The sequence below is a fragment of the Acomys minous genome, assembly GCF_964271855.1.
Source record: "Acomys minous genome assembly, chromosome: 12".
Taxonomy (NCBI): Eukaryota; Metazoa; Chordata; class Mammalia; order Rodentia; family Muridae; genus Acomys; species Acomys minous.
Window position 1 is genome coordinate 90,860,321 of NC_140493.1, and position 15,579 is coordinate 90,875,899.

The 15,579-nt window shown below is 44.8% G+C and overlaps 1 protein-coding gene across 3 annotated transcripts in view; it reads right to left on the minus strand.

The window, feature by feature from the left end:
* The window catches only part of IKZF3 (IKAROS family zinc finger 3), an 84,344-nt gene that overhangs the window by 54,641 nt on the left and 14,124 nt on the right, over positions 1 to 15,579 (minus strand). For all 3 annotated transcript variants that reach the window (XM_084751114.1, XM_084751113.1, XM_084751112.1), the window contains exons 2-3: positions 5,947 to 6,000; positions 3,369 to 3,470 (exon numbers count right to left, since the gene is read on the minus strand). In XM_084751114.1, coding sequence (XP_084607240.1) covers positions 3,369 to 3,470; positions 5,947 to 6,000 — 156 coding nt within the window. The remainder of the gene's footprint in view (positions 1 to 3,368; positions 3,471 to 5,946; positions 6,001 to 15,579) is intronic.

Below are 15,579 nucleotides of genomic sequence, written 5' to 3' on the forward strand. Positions count from 1 at the left end.
CAGAAGCACGTGGCTTAGGGAAGAGGAAGAAAAGAAAAGCAAGGGACGGGAAGAGAGTACCGAAACTCTGATTCTTGAGTGGCCATATTGTTACTCACGGCACAGCGCCACAACGGTGCTGTCCTGACCAGCTACCAAAGGTCAAAGCTACCAACGGACCCAACTTTCAAGGAGCTGGGATGTCCAAGGAAGTGCAGACTAAGGAGACAAGGAGTAAGATGTACAGCCCTTTGGCTGCATCTGTAATAGCTAAGTTATAGGAACAGAAGAATGTATTGGACCAGGTCCTGAAGCTGGACCACGCTCAGACCACATCTGGCCTGAGCTTTGGATGTTAGAGTCCAAGCTGTCCTTAGAAGGAAAAAAAAACTACACAGGAACGAAATACCACCTCTGATATATCTGGGCACAGGATAAGGAGACAGATCAGTGCCTAAAGTACCCGCTGCACAAGCAAAGGACCCGAGTTCAAGTCTCTAGCGCCATGTACATATCAGGCAGCTGTGGTAGCCCAACTGTAACCCTCACACCAGGAGGCAGAGATGGGGGGCGTCTCCCCAGCAAACTGACCACCTAGACTAGCAAACGGGCAAGCTTTGGGTTCAGTGGGAGAACCTGCCTCAGGATCTGAGCTGTAGAGCAATTGATAAAGATGCTCAATATCAACCCCTGCCCTCCAATCACCCAATGTGCTTCTGTATACGCAGGGTTCCCCCATGCACGCAAATATCCCAGCACACTTGGGATGCCAAGAAAGTGGTCCAGGTATGGGAGGGCAAGACCAAGAAATGATGCCAAGGTAGAGAGTGAACAGAGTGGCCTTTTTTTTTTTTGTAAGACCGTGTCATCAACTTCTTGAAAACCCATCACTAGGACAGAGTCTGGCCTTAGTCAGGGGTAGTATTTTGATTCTTCTTTTCCTTTCCAGCTGGGGATGGAGGCCAGGACCTTCCATGTGATAAATACACACTGTACCCGGAGCCAAGACCCCCTGCCCCCACCCCCAGCACCCAAGTCTTCCTGTCCAGATGCTGCGCAGTACTCAGGCATGTGTGGGCTGGCACAGGACCCAGAGCTCACCAGGGAACAGTCATGGATTATCTCTGAGGGAGCTACCAGCCTGGAAGATGGGCTACTAGCCACCGTAAGGCCCGTTTAACTGACCTGCCTAACTCCCCTTACAGATGCCAAGGGGGAAACAATCCAGATAAAACAGCGGGTATACCTCACATACAAGACGAGTGGGCCTGGCTTTAATGACTGGCAGGATATGCACCCACTGACGATGCCCATTACCAGGCCACAGTAAATGCCAAAGCATGTACATTGAAACGAACAGAGAAATTGAAGATGAGGACTGGAAGGCAGAGGACAGTGTCTTTCTGCACATCGTCATGAGGAATGTCGCATTAGTGTTAAGATGCACAGTGTTAAACTCTTCACTGGAGCGTCCGTGAGAAAGACAAGGCGAAGAGGAGTAAAGAGTTTAGGCTAGGTCAGCTGGACTATGCCTTTTGGGCTGGGCTCATAGGAAGGGCTTTCCAGTTGTCTAGCGTGAGGCTTTGGGTTGATTATTCAAGGCTTAGTGTAGGAGCTGGAAATAAGGCTGTAATTGTTGGTGTGGACTCAGGAGTAGTTGGGAGTATGAAAAAAAATTACTCCCAGTTAAGACCATTTTAATTTCCCAGACTTGCCTAGCCCTGAGAAGGTTGGTCTCTCCTTGGGTCTGTAAGGCCCCCTAATGCCAGAGCATCCAGGACGCAGGAAATACGAAAACACCGGCACTGTAACTGGCCATGCAATGAACGGATACCAAGCAGAAACACAGAGACTAAGAAGATGCATCTGATACATGGAACCCTTTCTCGGGGACACTCATATTTCTTCGCTGCTGAGAAACCACAGTAGCTGTCCAAGACGCTTCACTGAATTTGCTGCCTCAGCTTCCCCTCATAGGTCTCGCAGTTGCTAACAAAAATGTTCCATTAGTTAACAAGAAAATGAGGAAAGAGAGAAGGGAGGGTCAAATGATTTCATCTCATCAAGGGAGGCAGTTGTTAATGGCTATTTAAAAATAATAATAAACTGGGGTTGAAGAGGAGGCTGTGCAGTTAAGAGTGCTTACTGAGCTCGCAGGGGACCCTGGGTCAGCTCCCTGCACCGACATCAGCAGGCGCACAGCTGCCTGTAACTGATCCAAAGGATCCGACGCCCTCTGCTGGCCTCTGCGGGTACTCAAATGCATGTGATGCATATAACTCAAGCACACACACACATTCAGAGTGTTTTAAAGAGAGAGAGAAAAAAAGCTGAGTTAAAAGGAACTTTGATGGTTGAAGCAAAAGGGGAACAGGGGGTGAGAGTCAAGAGCCTGGTTTTCTGGAGTTTATCAGGGAACGGGATGGCTTCAGTGTTGTGAGCGTGTGCACAATGCGTGGGAAGCTGGGGCAGAAAGATCACAAGCTCAAGGCCTCTGTGGGGAGAAGTGAGACGCTGTTTCAAAAACTGGAAGCAAGAATGAAAATAAGGGGCTGACAGTGGTGCTACACACCTTTAATGTCAGCGACTCAGACAGACAGACAGACAGACAGACAGACAGACAGACCGAGAAGGGATGCGGGGGTGCAGCAAGCCTCACAGCCTGAGTTTGATGGTGAGGGAACTGAACTCCTCCAGGTTCTTCTGACTTTCATATACACCTCTACCCACAATAGTAATAAAAATAGAAATTTAAAAATATTCGGACCGCTGGCCAATCAGTAACGTCTGGAGAACTAGTTGTTGGGAAATACCACAAACTAAAATTGTGTGTTATCTTTTACAAGTGGGAAATGGTAAAACAAGCATGTTTCAGTTTGCCTGTTTGAGACAGGGTCTCAATATATTGCTTTGGCTATGTAGCCCGGAACGGCCTTAAATCATGATCCTCCTGCCTCAGCTACACAAGGACTATGATTATAGATAATGTACCACCAATCTGGTGAATATATAATCTTAAAGAAAAGTCGCTATAACGTGAACGATGAATAAGTGTCTTAAATTCTCAAAACATTGGTGTAAATGTGCATGTGAGTGCCTGTACATATATGCCAAATGTGCACACCTGCCCACAAGGGCGGTAAGGTCACCTGGAGTTACTGGTCGTAGTGAGCCACCCGACTTGGGGCGTGGGAACCAACCTAGGACCCTCTGGGAGAGCAGCAGGGGTGCTTAACTGCTGAGTCATCTCCCCCACCCCAATATCGGTGCGATCGTGAAACAACATATCAAATACAAATATATACGAAGCGAACGAATCTGAGCTGATTTCACACTCAGCCTTAACCCTATCTGTAACCGTGAGGCTTTAGTTGTACAGCATGGTTTACCTCCTGTGTCTTCATCTTCGTTGGCTGGGCCTTCTGTACTGTCCACGTTTTCTATCTCATGGGGTTTGGTTAAACTGTAGTCGCTCAGAGCTTCTGGGCTTTCTAAAAGGCAAAGGGAGTCTTAAGGATGACGTCAAACTTGAGGAGCTTTGTAAAAATCTATGCATGGAGTTCGATTTCACGGCCATCAGTGGCAGCCGGGATTCCCCCATGTGGTGCTTGGCCTCAGCATCCAGGGCTGACAAGCGGTGCCCTCTTCCCTCACCCAGAAGGAGTGGATGTGGAAACTCTCAAAGTCTAGAACTGTGAATGGGATGCACGCATCCGTCTGCCATTTGCACGCTGGTGAATATTTCTTTCACCAGTGTCAAAATGAAGTCATACTCCCTCTGGACCAGTGGTTCTCAGCCTTCCTAATGCTGCGACCCTTTAATACAGTCCTTCATGCTACGCCGACCCCCAACCATAACATTAATGTGTTGCTACTTCATAACTGTAATTTTGCTGCTCTTCTGAATCAGAATATAAACGTCTGATATGGAGGATATTTGATATGAGACCCCTGGGAAAGGGTCTTTTGACTCTCCCAAAGGGGTTCTAACCCACAGGTTGAGAACCACTGATCTGGACAGAAATTCTTTCCTCATTGGTATATATCTCACAATATCCAGTAGGATGCTGTTGCTGTTTGTGCCTAACAAGTACTGATGTGACCGAGGGAGTCAGCCCAGAGCAAGGCTGAGGGTCCAGATGTGTCCAAACCTGAAAATCTCATCTTGACATTGGCAGAAGTAAGGACCGCTCCCCGCCCCTGCCTGCCCCCACCCTGTCCTGGGCCTGCATGTGCTGGTGCTCATAGCCTTGTAACCCCCCGCCCCACCTTTGCCACCCTTGAGGTAGTCATGTAGCCTGGTGACCAGGTTTCAGGTTAAAACTTCCTATTTCCTTATAAGGACATGTCCAGCTCGCACCTGGAATCCCTCTCCGTGCAAATGGAGCATTCCCAGCACCTCAGCCCCCAGCCCCAAAACCCCTACCCTCTTCCCCAAGGTTTATATAACCCTTATGCCGCCCCCAGTAAAGGAGAGCTGTTACTGAGAACCGTCTCTGAGAAGGCTTTTTCTCCCCGAACTCACTGCGGGACCCAGGTCCTGCGAACCCCACCCTCCCAGCTAAGTTTCCAGTCCAGCCCAGTGCACAACGGTGTCTGCGCACCCTGAGAGCAGATGCAGACCTGGGCTGGCACGTAGTGTCAAGAGATACTGAGCTCGGACACAGTTTGAGAAAAAATGCTTTCCTAAAAGGAAACCTAGAAATTTCTGTGTGCCAAACCTATTTTCTCCTGTTTATATCATAATTCTATACAAGATACAATGGAAGTTTGTTCGTTCATTTTTGTGTGTGCATGCTTTAGTAACTAGGTCTCCCTATGTAGCCCAGGCTAGACTCAAACTCACTCTATAGTCTGTGCCGGCCTGAAGCAAGTCAAGATCCTTCTGTCTAAGCCTAGAGCAGGGATCAGCAAACCGTGGTCCAAGATCATACCTGCTTAGTGTAAGTTCAGGGGTAAGAAAGGCCCTAACATTTTCTTTATTTTTAATTTTTTATTTTTTGGTTCCAACATTTTCAAAGACCTGAGGAACAGATTATATAATGAATTTCTGTCTCTTTTCCAGAAATGGTTGCTGACCACTGATCTAAAGTGATGTTTAGGGGCTGGAGAGATGGCTCAGAGGTTAAGAGCACTGACTGCTCTTCCAGAGGACCAGGGTTCAAATCCCTGCACCCACATGGCAGCTCACAACTGTATCTGACACTCTCATATGCATGTCTATGCATGCAGACAAAGCATCAGTGCACATAAAGTAAAGGTAAATAAAAAATTTTTAAAGGATTAAAGTGAAGCTTAGCCAGGCAGTGGCGGTGCATGCGGATCTCTGTGAGTTCAAGGTCAGCCTGGGCTACAAAGCAGGTTGTTACACAGAGAACCCCTATATTGAAAAAAGTAATAATAACAATAACAACAACAACAACAATAATAATAATAATAATGTTAAGTGAAACTTAAAGAATTCAAATTCAAGCTATTGTCTTTATAAAAATCAATTAGTAGAAAAAAAAATAAATCAAATGAACAAAAATCCAATGATCAGCATTAGCTGAAATGTAGTTTGACCCTGTGGTGCTGAAGTGTGTGTGTGTGTGTGTGTGTGTGTGTGTGTGTGTGTGTGCCTAAGTGTGTGGAGGCTGGAGATCAGTTTCGATGTCTTCCTTTATTACCTTCCAGTTGAACCCAGAGCTCGCTGGGATCCACCAAGCTCTGCCCATCAGTGCTGGGCTTCCGCAGCCACAGCTGGCTTTATACAGTGCTGTGGCTCCAGCTTTCCGCGCTCGTGTGAACGCACTTTACCCCCTATTGCACCTTTGTAATGTTAGTGGGAAAGGTATCTTACCAGCAAAGGCACTGTATTCAGTTTCCCACTGCCTTTTACTGTAACCGGCATAAGAGCACCCCCCCCCTTTTCTTTGGTGCTCTTGGTTTAAAGGGAACTTCTACAGCAAAGACCCAGCATTTTACCTGTGGGCAGAGGCCGCTCCTCCGTGCTTTTCAGCTCCGCATTTGGCTGTGTATCTAAAAAGAAAGGGTTATGTGTGTTAGCTACACAGGACACATTTCCACAGGTTTGAGTGTTGTGAACTGATGACACCGCCCCCCAACCCCCTCCCCCTTCCCCCACTTCCCCCCCCCCCCCCCCCCCCGCAGAAGAATCCCTCATGCAGAGCGCCGGGCCTCCATGCTCCCCCTAATGGCGCTGCAAGGAGGATGGGAAGGATCATCTGGGCAGCGGCATCACTCTAAGAACTTTTTTAGGGACCCGCTTATACTAAGAATAGTGAGGGGAGCTGGAGAGATGGCGCAGAGGTTAAGAGCACTGTCTGCTCTTCCATACGTCCTGAGTTCAATTCCCAGCAACCACACGGTGGCTCACAACCATCTACAATGTGATCTCATGGCCCTCTTCTGGTGCGCAGGCATACATGTAGGCAGAACACTGTATATATAATAAATAAATAAATCTTAAAAAAAAAAAAAGAACAGGGAGAAAAGTGGGTCCTGAAAGGCATGAGAGAGCACATCTTTAACTCCAGCACTCGGGGAGGCAGAGTGGATCTCAGTGAGTTCGAGGCCAGCCACAGCAACATAATGAGACACTGTTTTTTTAAAAAAAAATTACACTAAATAAAATTTAAAAGTGGGTTATTACAGAAAGGACTTTAGACATCCTTTATTCTTTTCACTATAGATGCCTATATAAAATTTTGCTGATCACTGCTGTAGAGTGAAGCCACGTTCTTCAAATCCAAGCTATGCTATTCATTATTTGTTGTTGTTACCTTTTATCAAAAACAGTCAGTTGAAAAGGGCTAAAAAAAAAATAAACATTAGAATGTATGCAGTCTACATGATGTTTCTGAAGAGACGGGAGGGAAGCCGGGAGGGAGAAAGAGAGGGATGGAGAGAGATTCTTGCTATGTTACTTGAGCTGGTCCTAAACTCAATGTTTTCTTGCCTCTACACCCTCTTGGCCAGTTTTCCATCAAATATTTTATTCTGAACATTTCAAAAAGAAAAGAAACTAGAAAAAAGTGGGGGCACAGCTGTAACCTCAGCACCAAGGAGGCTGATGCAGCAGGTTGCTGTGTGTTTGAGCCCAGCGTGGGCTACATAGTGAGCTCTAGTCGGGAAAGGCTACAGAGGTAACAGCAAGGCTGGAGAAATAGCTCAGTGGTTAAGAACACAGCTGCTCTTGCAGAGGACCTGAGTTCAGTTCCCAGCACCCGTCAGGTGGCTCACAACTACCTGTAACTCCAGCTCCAGAGGATCTAGTGCCCTCTTGTGGCCTCCAAGGACACCTGCACTCATGTGTGTATACCCATACAGAGATGCAAACATTTACATGATTAAAAATAAGGAGTTTATCGAAGGGCAATAAATAAATAAATGAGTTTATAAAAGAAATGAGGGATATACAGTAAGCACTCATTAACTGCTAACCAGATTCTACAGTTTTGTGACACTATTTTTATTTCCTCATACATCACTCCTCATATTCATCACTCTATTTATTCATCAATTCACATAAATTTCCAAAAAAAAAGTTATGGATATCAGTACATTTCACCTCTATAACATGCTATCACAAACATTACTAACAGTCTACATTTTTATAAGAAGGTAGAATTTATATGCAGGGAATAGTCCTTACTTTAATAGTGCCATTTAATGATTTTTTTTAAAAGTGCATGTTCCACTGGGTGCGGTGGCACCCACCTTTAATATCAGAGGCAGACGGAGCTCTGTGGGTTCGAGGCCAGCCTGGTCTACAGAGTGAGTCCAGGACAGCCGAGGCCACACAGAGAAACCCTGTCTCGGAAAAAACAAACAAACAAGCAAACAAACAAACCAAAAAGCAAGCAAGCAAGCAAACAAACAAAAAAAACCGTAGCCCTGAGCAATGCAGTTTCCCAGCAATGTCCAGATGCAGGTGTTCATGTTTGCAAATCCCAAGGACCGCAGGTTCCAGGCAGCCTAAGCTACACAATGAGGCTCCATAGAGAAAGGGTGGGGAGGAAGAGAAGAAAGAGGGGGAGAGAAACAGTGAGAACAGAGGAGTAAAAGGTAGAGTGTGCCCATCATCCCAGGGGGGTTCCCCGTGGGCCTCTACCTAGTCAGTCCTCACTCACTTGGGTGCTCCAGAAACTTCTGTTTGCATTGCAGTTAATTTAGCTGATTCTAGAACTTTGTGAAAATGAAATCATATAGACAGATGATACAAATTCTTTTCTTTCTTCCTTTTTCTTTTTCTTTTCTTTTCTTTCTTTCTTTCTTTCTTTCTTTCGGTTTTTCGAGACAAGGTTTCTCTGTGTAGCCTTAGCTGTCCTGGACTCACTCTGTAGACCAGGCTGGCCTCGAACTCGCAGCGATCTGCCTGCCTCTGCCTCCCGAGTGCTGGGATTAAAGACATGCGCCACCACCGCCCGGCTAATACCAATTCTTTTGTCTAGGGCTTCTTTTGGCATAATGCTTTGGGACCCGTGCAGTCAATGGAGCTGCTCAGTAGTTCATTCTTTCCTTACTCGGTGGTAACCCGCTATGCGAACCCACCACTCCTCTACGTTCCTATTGAGAAACATACAAACTGTTTATCATTCGCTGCTGTTTGTTTGCTTGTTTGTTGGGTCTCACTATGTAGTCCTGGCTGGCTTGGAACTCACTACATACACCAGGCTAACCTTGAACTCATAGAAACTCACCTGCTTCTGCCTCTTGGGATTAAAGGTGTGCACCGCCATACCCAGCCATTTCTAGTTCTGGTTATTTTAAACAAAAAACTACCATGTTAAATTTTGTAAGAAGTAAACTCAGAGGCTAAGAGCATTCGCTGCTCTTGCAGAGGACCTGGGTTCAGATCCCAGCACCTACACGGCAGTCCAAACGGCCTTAACCCCAGCTCCAGAGAATATGATGCCCACTTCTGAACTCTGAGGGCTAGAGCCACCAGTGTAGTGTAAACACATACATGCAGGCAAAACTCTCATACACTTAAGATAAAATAAATAGATCTTTACATTTTTTTTTAAAAAATAAGCTTAGATTTTAAAATAGTTTTAAATTTATTAGAAAATTATGAAAGCAAATACAAAGGGCTCCAACACGCCCCGTATTGGGCAGCCTCTATTAACCGACATCTTATTGTTAGTGTGGGACACCTGTTACAACTCACAAATAGATATCTAAGCACTATACTAAGCATTCAGAATTCCTTCCTTTCTATCCAATGCCTACATTAGTTTAGTCACCATGTGCCCTTAGGCTCCTCTTGGTTAGTTAGTGTCTCAGACTTTCCTTGCTTGGGTGACCTTGACGGTTTCAGGAGAGACGGGCAGGTATTTCAGAGACTGTCCCTCGGCCGGGATGTGTTTGTTTTTCTCATGAGTAGACTGAAATATGGTGGTCCTCGTAAAACCCTTTCCGTGGCCATATGCTTTCATATCTCTCCAGGAAATACCTAGGTGTCGCATTACTGGGTCATGGAGTAGGTATATGTTTAGTTTTAATAGAAACTGACAGAACTTGTTCAAAACTGGGTGTGTCTCCAGCAAAATATGTGTTCTTCCTGGTGCTCTGCAGCCTCACCCATATTTGATATTAATGGAATTTTTTGGTTGGTTTTGCTTTTTTTTTTTGAGACAGGTTCTCACCGTGTAGCCTAAGCTAGTTTCAAACTCATGAGTTTCCTGCCTCAGTTTCCCCAGTGTTGGATTTCATGCACGCACCACCACATTGAGCATATCATTGGAACTCTTCCCTCCCCCCCCCTCCAGACAGGGTTTCTCTGTGTAGCCTTGGCTGTCCTGTACTCGCTTTGTAGACCAGGCTGGCCTCGAACTTCCAGAGATCTGGCTGCCTCTGCCTCCTCAGTGCTGGGATTAAAGGCGTGCGCCACCACTCCTGGCTGGAATTCCTTTTTAAACTGAAACAGCCCACAGGTTACCATTTTAAAAATTTTTGTTACATAATAAATGTAACACTTTATGTGTGATTTCCCTGTATGTGTGTGTGTGTGTGTGTGTGTGTGTGTGTGTGTGTGTGTATGTATGTATGTATGTATGCATGTATTATGTATGTATGTGCATCAAGAACACGCTTGGTGCCAGCGTTGATTAAAATTGAGCATCAGATTGCCGGGAACTGGAGATACAGATGTGGGTGCTGAGAATTGGAACTGGTTTCTTCCCCAACATGGGCACCAAGCGCTCCCACTGCTGAGCCACCTCTCCAGCCCGTCATTAGAGGTTTCCACGAGAGCCATCTCAGAGAGATGTGTGTGAGTACTTCATTCTGATCTTACTTTATATTCCCCTAAAAAGATAATAATAGTATTTTTCTTTTTTTTAATAATAGTATTTTTCATGTATTTATCTACACATTTTTTCTGCATAAAGTACCTTGTCATTTGTTCTCTCTCTCTCTCTCTCTCTCTCTCTCTCTCTCTCTCTTTGTGTTTATTTATTTATTCCCCAATTCTTTTTAGTGATATAATTAGGGGTTGGCAAGATGGCTCAGTAGGTAGGGTCCTTGCTGTCAAGCCTGAGGTTGCTCTCTGGAGTCCACAGGGTGGAAAGAGAGAATCCAGCTCTAAATTTTTTTTTTCTGACCTCAATATGCAGGCTGTGGCGCACACATACACACACGCACAGGCACATGCATACGCACGCACGCACACAAATAAACTATAAAAATACAACAGAATCTAAATATATATATATATATACACACATGCATACATATTTTTTTCTAACGACCTTGTTTCCTGAGTCTTACTACAGTAACTTAGCTTTACTGGTTCAGCGCATTCCTTAGAATTTCCAACATAACTAAGGACCATCTGAAAACTGAAACCATTTCATATCTTCCTTTCCAATCTTTATGCCTTCGGTTTCTTCTTCTTCTCTGCTGTATTGCATGGGCTAGAATTGCTAGGACAATTAAACAGAAGTGGTGACAAAGGGTATCTCTGTCCTGTTCCTGTCTTTAATGGGACGGGTGGAGGGGGGGGGAATGGGGTGGGTGGGACATGATGGGGGGAGGGGGGCGGGCGGGGTTCAGTATTCCACCATAAATTATTTTAACTATTGGTTTTCCAGAGAGCCTAAGAAGCTCCCTTCTGTTCCTGGTCTGTTGGGATGTAGGCTTTCTTTTCTTTTTATTCGGCTTGAGATTGGATCTGTCTATGGACTGAAATTGGCCTGGGATTCAGTACATAGCCCAGGATAGTCTTAAACGTGTGATTCTCCCATGTCCAGCTCGCTCCCGCTGGGCGTACTGCGGATGAGATCACAGTGAGTGGCGGTGCTGCTCACACCTGCTGCGGCTGTCCATCAGCCGGCCGGCTGCCCAGGCCACCACAGGTTCTTTCCTTCTCCCCAACACTATCACTCACCTGCTCTGGAGGCTATAACACAGAGCTTGTTTTTCTGAAGCCGGTGTGGTTACGATTAGGCCAGCTCCCAGCGGCTTGCAGCCATTGAACCCCTTTTTTTTTCCACTCTGCAACCTTTACCCTCTAGTTGTCATGTGTCATATATCTAAATATACCACAACCTTCAGAACACAACGTCATTAGTTTTGCTGTGGATACTCACATTTTATTTTACACTAATTAAGAGGAAATTTTACTTTGGCCTTGCCTGTATAGTTAACATTTCTGGTGCTTTTTTGTTTGTTTGTTTGTTTGTTTGTTTCTTTTTCCATGAATGTCCTGTGGTTCTTGTCCAATATCGATTTGCCTACAGCTTAAAGAACTTCAGCTAAATACCTATACTAGTGCAACCGTATGGGAGCAGTTTCCCTTAGCTTTTATTTATTTGGATATACCTTTATTTTGCTTTTAAGCTTATAAGATATTTTATTTGGTGGCTGGAGGGGTGGCTCAGTGGTTAGGAGCACGGGCCACTCTTCCAGAGGACCTGGGTTCGGTTCCCAGGGCTCACATAACAGGCTCACAACCATCAGTAGCTCCGGTTCTAAGACTTCCAGCATCTTCTCCTGGTCTCCCTAGGCACCAGGAACACACATGCAGGCAAAACATCCATACACATAAAACAATTAAAACATTTTAAAAAAGAAATCTTATTAGATGCAGAACTCTGATTCTAGGCATGCCACCTTTAATTCCAGCACTTGGCAGGGGGTGGGGGGGTGGGGGGGGGCAGGCAGAGATAAGAAAAACTCTCTGAATTCCGAGCCAGCATGGCCCACAATAGTGAGTTCCAGGCCAGCCAAGCCAACATAGTGAGACCCTGTTGCAAATATCTATTTCTGGATCGAGCCGGGTACCGTGGCTCACACCTGCGACCTCAGTACTTTGGAGGACAAAGCAGGAGGATTGTCATGAGTTCAGGCCAGCCTGGACTATAAGGCAAAACCTAAAACAAAAATAAAAACTGGATCTTAGGTTGACAGTCCTTTTCCCCTTCTTCCGTCCCCTCAAAGACGGCACTGAGTTCTAGATCGAGCGCTTTCTGATGAGTCTCACTCTATTGAGCGTGTTTTCCCCTTTACTTTGGCTCTCGGCAGTTGGCCAGGATAGGACTAGGTGTGGTCTTATTTGTATTTTCCTACTTGAAGGCCTCTCTAACACTGGGGCCTTTTAACAGGCTTGAGACAGCCTCAGCTGGCAGTTCTCCGCTTACCTTTTTTTCTGCTCACCCTGTTTTTCTTCTCTGACTTCAATTACACATGTGGTAGATATTTTCATATTTCCCACACCTCCCTCAAGACTGTTCTTTCTCATTCTGGTGTTTTTCCCTCTGACATTCACAGTGAATATAATATAATAATGTATATCAGGGTATGTGTAGCCCAGGTTGGCCTGAAACTTGCTATGTAGCTTAGACTAGTCTGGAATTCAACCCACCATCCTCCCACTTTTTAATTCACTCTGTGCATAATTTCCTTTACGTCTTTGTACATATTTCCAGTTGTACTAGATTCTTCCCACTATGCATATTATTTGGGGATAATCATCAGTAGTTTTTCTTTCTCTGAAGGAAGTATTATGTTTTCTTGTTTCTCTGTATGACCCAACAATTTTGGATTGTATTCTGGACATTATAAATGATACATTGGCCGGGCATGGTGGCACACGCCTTTAATCCCAGCACTCGGGAGGCAGAGGCAGGTGGATCGCTGAGTTCAAGGCCAGCCTGGTCTACACAGAGAAACCCTGTCTCAAAAAAAAAAAACCAACCCAAGGCTACACAGAGAAACCTTGTCTTGAAAAAACAAACAAACAAAACAAATAAAATAAATGATACATTGCAGAAATTCTAAATTTGCTTACATTTCTCTAATATGTATGTATGCATGTATATACAGATACATATGTGTGTGTGTTTGTGTGTGTGTCTGTTTTCACTCTATAAAACATGTCTTTAACTTTTTTTTATTATTGTTATGTATTGAGTGTTCTTCCTGCATGTACACACAACTGTAGGCCAGATCACATTACAGATGGTTGTGAGCCACCATGTAGTTGCTGGGAATTGAACTCAAGACCTTTGGAAGAGCAGGCAGCGCTCTTAACCACTGAGCCATCTCTCCAGCCCACATGTCTTTAACTTATCTGGGGATAAAGTTCTAATTTTGGTTCACCTGTGAGGAGCAGCAGCCAGAGTGACCAAAGGTTCCATAGACATTTTGTAATTCCAAGGATACCTGAATGAGTTGGTCACCCTGAAGAAACAAATTTCATATTTTAGCTTCAGATAGAGTAGAATTTAAATGCATATATATGCGCGCACACACACACACACACACACACACACACACACACACACACACACACTTCAAGAATCAACCAGAGAATTCATACTTCCTTTTTGGCTTTTTTCATACCAGGGTTCCCCACTATTTATGGTTGCTTATGGTTTTTGTTGTTATTGTTGTTGTTGTAACTAAGACTGTAGACTTTATATTCAAGCTTTAGTAATTTTGATGTTGAAAATGGAGGCTGCAAAAAACCCACAATACGGGCTGTTTCTAAGGTCTTCAGGTTATATAATTTTTAAAATTATATTTTGTCCAGAATCTGTAATTTGTTTTCTCTGGAAATAATGGTTTGGTAACTCCTCTATAGCTGAAAAAATTTTAGATCTGCTTTCATGGTAATATTTTTGTTTGTCTGTTTGTTTGTTTGTTTTTCGAGACAGGATTTCTCTATGTAGTCTTGGCTGTCCTGGACTCCCTTTGTAGACCAGGCTGGCCTCGAACTCACAGCGATCCGCCTGCCTCTGCCTCCCGAGTGCTGGGATTAAAGGCGTGCGCCACCACGCCCGGCTTTTTTTTTTTTTTTTTTTTTTTTTTGGTTTTTTGAGACAAGATTTCTATGTGTATCCTCAGCTGTCCTGGACTCACTTTGTAGACCAGGCTGGCCTCGAACTCACAGTGATCCACCTGCCTCTGCCTTCCGAGTGCTGGGATTAAAGGCATGTGCCACTACCACCCAACTCATGGTAATAATTTAACACAAAACTGTTCAGGAGAATACAATTTCATATTTTATAGCACGGACAGCAATCAGGTTATATTCCAGTTTTAGTTTGAAAAAAAAATGCTACTCTATTTACATTCTATTCTAACTGAGAAAGTTTACTATATTAGCCACTAGATGCTAGCAACAGACAGCTGTGAAACTTTCACCTGCACGCTGACGATTCTCAGCAGAGGGAGGGGGAACACAGAGCAGGTTCAAAGGTTTCATGAGCAACTGTCACATAGAACGAACATCCCTTAGTTACATACAGCAAGACAGCCTTCGGTTTGGTGACCGGAACACAAAACGCCCAGTTTCCCCTGAACCTTTAAATAGGTCTTGGTGATATTTATCAGAAAACCATGCCCTGGATAAACTCAGTGGAAGAGCTCTTGCCCCAAGTATGCAAGGACGCGGGTTCTAACCTCAAAAGGAATGCACTGATACTGAGTATGTAAGCCCATTGGGTTGGAACTGAGGCACGGGCACAAACCCTTCGCTCCTACTGTATCTAAAGAGATACAAAACACAAACACCAATGTACGCACATGAGCCCCCCAGGCCGACATAGCCCTCTTTGTTCTTATCATCTGGAGACAGACAGAAAGAAGCACAGTCAGCGCCCAGCCTCCTGACAGAGCATCCAAAGATCATTCTCCTCTTAAAGGAGCCAGACTTCTCGGAGAAACAACTGACAACGTGGAAAGAATGAGATGAGCTGGGGACATTTTTTTCTGCGCCTCACAGCCCATCCGCGACTCTAGTCCAGTTGCCTCCTTTCGAACTCCTGAAGGAACAGGCATGCGCGTTATGCATATATCCTCCTGCAGGCAAAACACTCGTACACATAAAATAAAATAAATCTTTTAAAAAGTTTTTTTTTAAAGTAAGTCTGATGATAAATAGGTTATTTATATCGTTTCAAAGTACTTAACGATTTATGTAATTGATTCATGTTTGGGTGTGTGTCTGTGTGTGTTAGTGGAGTCCCTGTTTGGGGGTGGTGGGGATCAACGCCAGAGGTGGCCAGAAGAGGGTGTCTGATCCCCTGGAGCTGGAGTTACAGGTGGTTAGAAGCCACCTAACATGGGTGCTGGGAACTGAACTCAGGT